The 12119-nt window shown below is 38.7% G+C and overlaps 1 protein-coding gene and 1 pseudogene across 2 annotated transcripts in view; one reads left to right on the top strand and one right to left on the bottom strand.

The window, feature by feature from the left end:
- LOC308620770 (centrosomal protein of 78 kDa-like) overlaps positions 1-12119 on the bottom strand; it is a 1829729-nt pseudogene that overhangs the window by 1109413 nt on the left and 708197 nt on the right. The window lies entirely within an intron of this gene.
- LOC308621091 (transcription initiation factor TFIID subunit 7-like) lies at positions 2851-4828 on the top strand. Its single transcript, XM_081241266.1, has one exon. It carries the CDS (start codon positions 3068-3070, stop codon positions 4115-4117), a length of 1050 nt encoding a protein of 349 aa, XP_081097392.1. The 5' UTR covers positions 2851-3067; the 3' UTR covers positions 4118-4828.

Raw genomic sequence — 12119 nt, 5'->3', positions numbered from 1 at the left:
AAAAGACAGGGAATGCAAACAGGTTACCTGTTGCTTTTTGCACTTTCTGCAGGACACAATGGCCGGAAACCAGACACTCCAGGTGGTAGCGCTTCAGGAGGGTAACATTCTTTACCAGCAGAGTATTTCCTTCCATTACTTACAGGCTTCTTTGCGGCCAAGACTACGTTTGACAAAGCATGAAAAGAAGGAATCAAGATGCACCAAAGGACTACAGAGCAAATGTCACACGTGCACACGTCGAAAGGAATCAAAAAGGCACTTGACAACGATGCCAAGCCCATTAAAAAGAGGATCGGTTTTGTACAAAGGTTTTCCATAAGCCAGCATTTTTAAAAAACATAAGTTCTCTACAGTAACAAGTTATTTTAACTAAAACAAAAGTATTGAGATGTGCAGAAATGCAAAAATAAAAGTTTAAAAAAAATCCCAAAGTATGATACATTTTATGTATCATGCAGAAACACTCAAGTTTCCTGAATCTTATAACACCTTTGGCATTTCTGAATCTCAAGGACACAGAAACACAGATACACCCATGACTTCTGCCAAACAGAATCTTCAGAAGTAGACCAAAAGTTAAATTTAAGATGAATTTTTCTATGTAAAAACAATACAAGTTATAAGGCTGCAAGTTGCTGGGGGGTAGGTGAGTCAATTTTACCCTCCTATAAGCCTGTCAACCTTCACTGCCCCTTTGATTTCATATAGAAAACGCACAAAAAAACAAATGAAACCCACTGGATGAAAGAGTGAAATGTGGAGACTTACCCTATATTTCAGTAGTAAAGAGGCAAGTATCTTTATAGGAAACATTTGGTTGCAAAAACTAGACCTACGTGTTAATATTTTACTTAGAACAAGCCATATATTAAAATTCACATTTAAATATTTAATTTGAATTTACTGAAAACAAACATCATAGGTTAAAATGGTTATATTTATCCTTCAAAGCTACTATATTTTATGTTATTTTATTTATTTATTTTAATAGATCTTGATTGGAGTATAATTGCTTCACAATTCTGTGTTAGTTTCTGTTACACAACAAAGCGAATCAGCCATATGCATACACATGTCCCCATATCCCACCCTCTTGAGCCTCCCTCCCACCCTCCCTATCCCACCCCTCTAGGTCATCGCAAAGCACCAAGCTGATCTCCCTGTGCTATGCTGCTGCTTTCTACTATATTTTAGCAGCATTAGGATGCAGGGTAAAATGGAGTGTATTCGGTAATATAGGACAAATATTTCATAGAGTGTAGCTTATTGATAATCACCACACGATCCTCTGTGATTTACATGCCTCTTAAAAATATATAGGAGGGCTTCCCTGGTGGCGCAGTGGTTGAGAGTCCACCTGCCGATGCAGGGGACACGGGTTCGTGCCCCGGTCCGGGAAGATCCCACATGCTGCGGAGCGACTGGGCCCGTGAGCCATGGCCGCTGAGCCTGTGCTCCGCAACGGGAGAGGCCACAAAAGTGAGAGGCCCGCGTACCACACACACACACACACACACACAAATATATATATATATATATGTATTAAAATTTTTTAAAATTACACTTTTCTTGTTAGGAGATTAAAAAATTTCTAATAAAAGTTCCCATCTTTTATTAGGCATACATAAGTACAATATAAATGTGACACAATTCACACCATTATTTCACCCCTATACTCCCCTGGATCTAGGTATATACCCAGATACTGATTTGGCTTACCTCTATGTCTCCAAATAACTGAGGCAAATACAAAAAAAAAAGCCCAAGAAATAAAATTACTCTTAAAAGAGCTCAATGAGCTTGTATACTGCAGTTACATTTCCACTTTGTTTAATCATGCTAACTAAAAAAAAATGTTTAACTGTTCTCATTCCATGATGCCCTATTATTCTGTACTAATTTTACAGAATTCCAAATACGTCGTACATATACGTTTTATTTATATATCCTTCCATTTCTAATATCATAGCAAAAGTCAATGCACCTATTTTAAGATTGCTTTACATAGGATATAAATTTTTAATAATAATATCTAATTAGTGTGATATCACAAATCTTAACTTCTTTGAATGTACTATTTGATTATTAAAATATCACTCTCTTTAGCGGAGGGGGTAGCGGAGGCGCGCGGGAGAATCCATGTCCTTCTTAGAACCGTTTCCTCTAAATACTTTTAAACCAACAGCTCTTGGCGAAAGTCTTCATCCCTTTAAGGCTAAGTTCTCGCGAGACGACAAGACGCCGGATAGCTTAATCGCACGTTGTGCCTGCGCGCGCTGGGGCAGCTCGCACTTCCGCCCGAGGCGTGTTGCGACTCACAGCAGCTGCCGGTCTCGCGTGGTGACGCAGCTGTTTTTTCTCGGCTAGGTCTGCTGTAACGGACGGAGGCCGCCTGAGCTGCGGAGTTGCAGAATCTGGCGTTCGGAGCTGCGGTTCTTGGCGAGATTTCGCGTTGCCCGTCCTCAGCCGTTTCACCGATAATCAGCGGATCGCTTTGCCAAGTGCCGGGAAGAACAAAGGAATTCGGAAGGAGACTCTCGGCTCCCGGCCGCCTTTCTCTGAGTGGCTTCGTTTCCCGCTCGCGCCTGTCCGGAGAAACTGGACTTATAACCGTCACTGGATTGTAAGTACCCGAGGCGAAGAGAGCTCACTACGCCCCGCTTTTTGCGTATCTTTGTTCCGGGAGAGTTTGTGGATTGGGAGTATCTGCTGAGCCTTACTTTCTGTGCCGAAAATCATTCCGTAGGAGCCGCCATTTGCTTTCCCTGCGTTGTCCTGCAGCGGCAGGACAACCTCTATCTAGAGGTTGGAACTTGGCATTGCAGCTAACAGATTTAAATGGACCTGAGTAAGGCAATGCGTCATTAACGACTGGTATTGTCACAGCATATTTAGAAAGACTTGGAACTTAATTCCGAATAGACGCTTAGTTGCTCTCCTACCTAGAACTCTTTGTAATTAAAGACGTCAGTTTATAAAGAACTGGTCTTTCTGTTGAAATAGCTGAAATTTTTTAGTGCAACAAGTGGTTATTAGAGAAAAACTGAGTCACAAAGAAGTAAAGATGAGTAAGAGCAAAGATGATGCTCCTCACGAAGTAGAGAGCCAGTTTATCTTACGCCTACCTCCGGAGTATGCCTCTACTGTGAGGCGGGCGATACAGTCTGGTCATGTCAACCTGAAGGACAGACTGACAATTGAGTTACACCCTGATGGGCGTCATGGAATTGTCAGAGTGGACCAGGTCCCATTGGCGTCAAAATTGGTAGATCTGCCATGTGTTATGGAAAGTTTGAAAACCATTGATAAAAAAACCTTTTACAAGACAGCTGATATCTCTCAGATGCTTGTCTGTACAGCTGATGGTGATCTCTATCCTCCTGTTGAGGAACCAGTTGCCACTGCTGATCCCAAAGCAAGCAAGAAAAAGGATAAGGACAAAGAGAAAAAGTTTATATGGAACCATGGAATTACTCTGCCTCTAAAAAATGTCAGAAAGAGAAGGTTCCGTAAGACAGCAAAGAAGAAATATATTGAGTCTCCAGATGTGGAAAAAGAAGTAAAGCGGTTGCTGAGCACAGATGCTGAAGCTGTCAGTACCCGTTGGGAAATAATTGCTGAAGATGAAACAAAAGAAGCAGAAAGTCAAGGCCTTGATATCTCTTCCCCAGGAATGTCTGGCCACAGGCAGGGCCATGACTCATTAGAACATGATGAGCTTCGGGAGATATTCAATGACCTCAGCAGCAGCAGTGAAGATGAAGATGAGACACAGCATCAAGATGAAGAAGATATAAACATCATTGACACTGAGGAAGATCTGGAAAGGCAGCTACAGCACAAGCTAAATGAGTCAGATGAACACCACCAAGAAAACGAGGGAACTAATCAGCTGGTTATGGGAATTCAGAAACAGATTGATAACATGAAAGGCAAGCTCCAAGAGACCCAGGACAGGGCAAAGCGACAGGAGGATCTCATCATGAAAGTGGAGAACCTGGCTCTCAAGAACAGATTTCAGGCTGTGCTGGATGAACTGAAACAAAAGGAAGACCGAGAAAAGGAGCAGCTCAGCTCTTTGCAAGAAGAGCTAGAATCACTCCTAGAGAAGTGAGGAGAGTTTTGATACTTAATTTCATTCCTGACAGTGGTCAGCCTTGAAAGAAAAACTTTGTTTTCATCACCTGGACTAGACAGTAAAACTTTGCAGTAGTTCCCAGTTTCCTCCACTGCCTTCTATTGGATTTGTTTTATAATTGTGAATTTCTATCTCATTTGTTTTTTGGAACCACTTCGGTGGGTGTTTGTCCTGTAGTAAGTAGGAATGTATAGACAGATAAATGTAGGGAAGTTGTAGGATTAGTGGAGTGAACAGTTCAGTTTGGTAATTAATCACAGCTTCACTGCAGGACTTTGCTGCTGTTTCTCCGTTTACCAGAAGCTGCCATTGCTACTCTGTGATGCCATCTGAGATAAATTAGTAGATTCTAGTTTGGTGGCAGTGAAGTTTGTTTACATACGTTTTCCCATGCTGTAGCTATTTTCCCAGTTATTCAAAGCAGTTTTCCACATTTTGCATTGCAAATCATTTCATAAAGTTGTTTTAACAATAAATAAAAGCAAGTAATTTTCACCTTAAAAAAAATAAAATATCACTCTTGAAATAACAATTGGCAGACGATCATAAGCTTTTTTTTGACTTCATAAACACTCTTAACAACTTATTTAATACACTATTGTCCAAGCAAGTTGATTAATAGAGAATCAAAAACATACAACTTGAAGTAGAAAAAAAAAAAGCTGTATTTATGAAGATGTTTACAATAGTTTATTTGAGGTTATTTCCAATTTTTCACCAATTTAAAAAATTGACCTACTCAATGAAACCTTGTGAATGCAATGTTAAAAAGTATAACTATGAATCACAGAATTTAAATTTAGTATGAAAAGATAAGAATGGCAAATTATATTGAAGCTATGTGGAATTATGTTTATAGACAGCAGGAAGAGAAAATTAAAATGTAAATATTGCTTGATAGGATAATGGGATTAGAGGTGGTCTTTTAAATTTTTCATTTTTATGCTAATACCTTTATAAAACCCCAAAATCTTCAAACAACACATTTTTTAAAAATTGTGGTAAACGACACAAAACAGAAAATTTATAATTTTAACCATTTTAAAGTGGACCGTTCATTGTTACGAAGTCAACAAATTTTTAAAACTTTCAGAGGGCACCTGAATAAAAGATGTGTTGTCCACTGGTGATTTTAATGTATCTCGTATATAACTAAAGTCACCACAAAACCCTTTCTGGGAAATTGGCAGATCATAAACATAAAAAATTTATTTTGCTTTTTATTAAACCTTATTGTTTTGCTGTTTCAATATTCAAATTTACTCACAAGAAAGAGTCAGTTTCATATTAGATTTGGTTTCACAAATGCTGCTCCTGCTATTCATTCTTATCACCAAAAAAAAAAAAAGACTATTTGTGACTAACGATAATATGTTACAGAAAATAAAAAGTTAAAAGGTTTTCAATCTGCATATCTGGGAACCTAAATTAAAGCATCACACAACATTTTCAAAAACAGAAAAGCCATTTGATTTGACTCAAATCTTAGTTTTAAGATGGCAGAAAGTACCTTGATAATTTTCTTTTAAGAAAGAAAGAAAACCAAGCCATTAAAGAGAAATTCTTCCAAGAGAACTGAAACATGCTATATACCTCTGACTTGGCACTCCTTCTATCTGGAGAACTTGTTTGGTAACTGTTTTCATCACAGAATGATCTAAAGTAAAATGAATTGAAATTAGAGTAATTATTTTCCAATGAGTGGCTATTTCCATTTAAAACCAAAAGCCAACTAATTATTGCTTTTCCCAGACATTTAAATATGAAATCTACATTATATAATTATACACTTATTTCCCCCTTTGTGTATTCTAATTTCTTCCTCAGAAACCTAAGATGCCATCTTGCAGACTGCCCACAGTGGCTACTATTTTGGCAGCAGCAAAGGTCAACTTGAAACATTTTGCATCTGAAGTGGCTTTGGATACCTTTGGATACAAAGTACAGTCTGAGCACCGTCCAGACGCTTAGATACCTAAAGAGCATCTAAGATATCAAACCAGGGCATCCAAGATAACAAACCAAGTCCTGATATTCCCTCAAAAGCTGCTCCTCCCATCAGCTCCCTTCTTCTAAGTGATACTACCCAGTTGCACACATAATCATCAACGACTTGTCTCCTTGTTACTATTTCCTTCATACCTCACATCTATCTGCAGGTCTTGAGAGCTACACCCTCAAAACACAACCTGAATTCAACCACTTTTCATTTGCTGCAAACTTCCAACCTAACCTAGGCCATAAACATCTCTTATTTGGAGCACTGTGATAGTCTCCTAACTGGTCTCCCTGTTCCTCTTCCTTTTTTTTTTTTTTTTGCTGTACACGGGCCTCTCACTGTTGTGGCCTCTCTCGTTGCGGAGCACAGGCTCCGGACGCGCAGGCTCAGCGGCCATGGCTCATGGGCCCAGTGGCTCCGCGGCATGTGGGATCTTCCTGGACCGGGGCACGAACCCGCGTCCCCTGCATCGGCAGGTGGATTCTCAACCACTGCGGCACCAGGGAAGCCCCCTGTTCCTCTTCTTTATCCTCCCAAGTCCCTTCTCTATACCAGGTCACCTTATTCAGATACGATTTGGATCATGCCTTTTTCCAGTTCAAACCCCTCTACTCATTTAGAATAATCCACATCTTTACTCTGGCCTTCAAGACTTTACAAGAGCAGACCCCTGGCTAGCTCCTTGACCTCATGTCATACCACACTCTTCTTCACTCAGTACTCTGCCCAGATTGGCCTCCTTGCTTTTCCTTAAATACTCCACCCACCTACATGCCTACATACTCATTGCCTCCTTGTCCTGGAATGTGCTTACTCCACATCTTCCATGGCTTGCTCCTCTCTTCATTCAGGTCTCCGTTCAAATGCCACTTCTCCAGTGAAGCTGTCCCCTAACAAACCTATCCAATGGAGTCCTACCTGCTCTCCCTCACTCTCCTTACATTAAGATAGTTTTGCACTTCCTACTCTCTAAAATTATATGACTTATCTGTTTACTCATTTCTATCTGATGTCCTTCACTAGAATGTAAGTTCCATGAGGGCAAGACTTTTGTCTGTCTGGTTCACTGCTTTATCCCTAGTCCCTAAACCCGTATCTGGCACACAGAAGATGATTACAAAATTACTTGTGAATCTGACAAATGAATAAAGTACTCCTGGCAAGAATTCAGAGGCTGCACAGGAAAGAAAGAATGCTCTTGGTGGAAGCAGGCTTAGTATCTAGGTTCACCTCTATTCAGAGTAGAGATAAGAAAAATTGACAAGTATAATTCACTTTAGTTAGTACAGTAGCTGCTAAAAACATAAGGGAAGTGCAACACTAGAAAAGTACAGTTGAAGCTTGAACAACATGGGTTTGAACCTCGCGGGTCCACTGACACACGCATAGTTTTCAATACATATGTACTATCGTCCTACATGATCCAAGGTTGGTTGAATCCACAGATGTGGAACCACTGACTATAAACTTATACCCAGATCTTCAACTGTGTAGGGGTCGACACCCCTAACCCCACGTTGTTCACGGGCCAACTGTATATGATGAGGAAAGTTAAACACATTAAGTTTTAAAAAACTGTCAATACCTGAACAAATTGTTTTTGTTTTGCTATGTGTTCATCAATTTAAAAAAAGTGACCACATACCAACAAGCAGATTTTTTCTTATATCCAGAACGAGCAGAGTTCTGTTGGTTTCAGGGGCCTTTAGTAAAGCCTTTGCTCCTTCACTGGTGAGGCCGCACTGCTGCAGGTCAAGTGCTTTCGATGAAAGACAAACGTCACTTGCTAACTCTACAGATTTAACATATAGACAACTCTCATTTTCTCACGTGTGGAAGAGTCCTGCACAAGACAAGTCATGGCAGGTTTGTAATTTTGGGTATGGAAAAAAACAGAAACATATATGCACACACATAATGCATAATCCAATTTAAAAACCTCTTCTTGGATGTGCAGTGATAACCCTGGCTTTAGTACCAATAAATCATACAACGTATTTTACAATTACAGAACTGAATAACTGTATATAACCTATGAGCAAAAAGCATCACAAAATGAATCTCAGTTCATAATTAGCAAGGGCGGCAGGGGCATGTAAACCTCACAAGCAAAACCTGGTGGAGCTCAGAAATGCACTGCATTCTTTTGATCATGATCTTCAGCTCCAAATCACACTTGAAACTAGTTCAAAGGGGAAAACAAAAGAGAAGAAATGTAATAACTGTTAGTTTTAGAGGAAAAAAAGACAAATCTAAGAGGATACAAATAATAAAAACTTTCAACAATGTGTGAATAGAGAATACATACTAAAAACCTATCATGAAAGTAGGATGGTCAAGAACCCTCGCAGTAAAAGGTCAGACAAAACCCAGAAAAACTGATCATGAATTCTAATAGTTCTGGGGCTGAACAACCTACTCATTTAAACCAAAGGGATCATCACTAAAGCACAGGGATTAAAAACTATTACATGAAAGGAAACTATCATGAGTCTTTTGTTTAAGTGTTGTGTGGACCATCACATTAAAATAACTGGAGTCTTTCAACACCCCCATGACACATAGAAATAGCAAGTCAGACATACGGATCTGACAGGATATGATACAACCCTTACAAACTCTCACTACAGAAGAATGGACACAGGGTATAATTAACCAAATAGCCAAATTAATACAAACAGCCAGTAAACCTCACCAGTCAATCAAATGAATACAAAATAAAACAAAATGTGGTTATTGTCCTATCAGATGAAGCCAAGATTCTGTAAGAAAAGCCTTTAAATAATGTCTATACCCTTTGGATCCAACAACTCTCTTTCTAAGAATTTAACCAAAAGAAATAGTCAGAGATATAGGTAAGGATATATATCAGAGTACTATTTGTAACTGAAAAACTGGACAAAGCTTATATACAAGAATGGATAAGCTATGTGCACTGTGGCATATTCATATAATGGAATACTGAACAATCACAAAAAATGATGTAGGAGATGCAAATTTACTGACTTGCTAAAATGCTCATACTAAATTAATTGAAAAAAGTTATAAAATTTGGAGTAATCCCACTTGCATAGAAAATGGACAGGTACTCATTTTTGTAGTTTCACATTTTTTTACAAGTGCTACAGGCCAGTGTTTGTGAGAGGCAGGCTTCCCATCTACTGTTGGGGTGGACTACAAATTGGCATAGCCTTTCTGGGTGGTAATTTGGCCATGTGTATCAAATGTCTTAAAAATAGGTCACACTTAGTCATTCCACTTGTAGTACCTTATTCTACAGAAGTAATCCCGATGGACACAGAGATGTATATACAACGTATTCACATTGTTTCTGACAGGGAAAAGCAAACTGTCTAAATAGAATTGCAAAGAATTGATTAAACTATGGGACATCAATACGACGCAATACTACATGATACATCTTTAAGTGAAAAAAGCAGGAATGTGAAATAGCAAGTATACTACAATTCTATTTTTGTAATCCCTAAGTGTACATATATATTTGTAGAAGAAAAAAAGACTGAAAGTATATACGCCAAAATGAACAGTGATTATATCTGGGTATTAAAATTATAGGTTCTCTTGTAACTCTGTATTTTCTGTAAAGGATATATGCAACTCTTAGAGAAAGTTGAAAAGCAAAATAAAAGCTATCAGTAAAATGAGGCTTTAAAACATCCTATCACAATAGTATCATGCCAAAAGCTAAGCATATTAAAAATTCAATATTTTCAATTTTAGAATTTCCCTCTAAGCCATAAATCCTCACTAAGAGATTCTGCCAAAGCACTTGCACCCAGGTCACCAATGAGCGGGTTGCAGTTCAGAGTGATGCGCCTCAAACCAGCCATGCAGTCAAGATCACGTCTCCTGGAATGAAGACTCTCAGCCCAGGTTTCTTCATGCCTTCTGGTAGTCTGATACTTCAAAGATTTAATGGGATGAAATTAAGATGCTTGAATAAGGAAACAGGGTGTGCCTGAGTATGGCTTCTTATGTCAGAGATTTACACACACACACACAGATCAAGCATATATGCCAGGAGCATCAACCTGAGAACTTCAACAGTCACTTCTGGTTTACGAGTCCAGTGAGTGACCCAGATTCTGCTCGGTCAGTGATTAGATTCTAGCCACTGCATTTCCTGTTTCTGAACACTTATGTAAAGTTGGACAACTCAATTACAGTCTATGAATTATTTTCCTTATCTTCTAAGTCAGGGAATTGGTTCTAAATTCTATCTTTGCTGAGGCCCTATATTTCATCATCCTGTCCTCCAATGGCCTCCAAACACCTGACTGGGCAAATCATAAGAAAACTTTTTAATATGCATCTTATTTATTAACAAATTATATACACAAAGTTCCATACATATAATTTATGTACATGATAAACTACACAGATTTTTAAAAATAATACAAAGGTAAAAATGTTCTAATATTTTCTTTTCCTAACTCCTAAGGCATTATTTTATTTTACTTATTTTTTTATAAAGATTTATTTATTTATTTGCTTGTTTGTTTGTTTGGCTGTGCCGGGTCTTTAGTTGCAGCATGCCGGATCTTTTAGTTGTGGCATGTGGGCTCTTAGTTATGGCAGGCACGTGGGATCTAGTTCCTTGAGCAGGGATCGAACCCAAGCCCCCTACATTGGGAGCACATAGTGTTAACTGCTGGACCGCCAGGGAAGTCTCAAGCATTATTTAAAAAACTATATTTACAAAATGTATCTCACATGCTACCTAGGGTGTGCACACAAGCTTTAGAGGCCTGGACTATGCAGAGCCAGTTTGATGTGCCTTGGGAAAATAATGGTTTGACATTTAAGCAAAAGTACTGTCTTGAAGATATTCAATTCTTTATATTCATAAAGTAAATTTTGGTAACAGGGAACACTGACTGTCAATGAAAAAAGTCTTATTACATTCCTGAAAATGTAAAAGACTCAAAGTGCCTTTGTTACTCTATAAGGAAAATCATTAGTGTCATTTTTCTATTAACAATAACTTATTAAAGCTCCAAGCAGAAACAACAGCAATCACTTACACAGAGCTTAGTATGTGCCAGGCACTATTTATACAAATAAGTGCATTTAAACCTCATAATGAGGCATAGAGGTTAAGTGATTTGCCCATGGTCACTAGCTATGAAATGGGAGAAAGGGAATTTGAACCTAGGCCATTTGGCTTCCGCACCCAAGTTCCTGTTTTCTACCTCAGGGGTCAATGGACTTGCCCTGTATAGGCTCAAAGAAGTTTTCAATTTTTAAAATCTAAATTTAAACATTTCCAGATATGTGGGCTATACAGTTTCTGTTGCAACTACTCGGCCCCACTGGTGTAGGGTGAAAGGAGCCATAACTACCACGTAAACAATGGGTGCGACTATGTTCCAGAAAAACTACCTTTACAAAGCCAGGCGACGGGCTGGATCTGGCCCACCAGCCAGAGTTTACCTATCCCTGATCTGCACCATCAAACTATTAAAAAGCCTTCATGTCAAATTATTAACTAACTTTAGGCCTAAATACAGTCATTATAACCACTGTAAAGTTGTTAAGGCATTATTTCAAAAACTGTATTTACAAATTGCTGATGTACTGACTTTTATTAGTTTAAAAACTACAACAGCTAATAAACACTTGATTCATTTAAGTCTTGAAGACTAGAATGGCATAGTTTATTCACAGTATTACAATAAATGTTTTCAGTAAAAAAATACATAAAAGTATTATTAGGTATTATATATTAAATCTCTTATTTCTAAAATTAAGTGGACTATCTTTCCTAAATGGTAGAATCCCAAACTGAAAACTGGTCATATTCTTTCAGCAAAATGAAAGCTGTGCTCACATGTATCAAAAGGCAAAAATTAGGGCTTCCCTGGTGGCGCAGTGGTTGAGAGTCCGCCTGCCAATGCAGGGGACATGGGTTCGTGCCCCGGTCCGGGAAGATCCCACATGCCACGGAGCGGCTAGGTC

This window comes from Mesoplodon bidens, assembly GCF_964165515.1.
Source record: "Mesoplodon bidens genome assembly, chromosome: 7".
NCBI lineage: Eukaryota > Metazoa > Chordata > Mammalia > Artiodactyla > Ziphiidae > Mesoplodon > Mesoplodon bidens.
This window is presented reverse-complemented; position numbering and strand designations above follow the sequence as displayed.

Coding starts and splice junctions, on each gene's coding strand:
- LOC308621091 (XM_081241266.1), top strand. CDS start 3,068: ATGAGTAAGAGCAAAGATGATGCTCCTCACGAAGTAGAGAGCCAGTTT.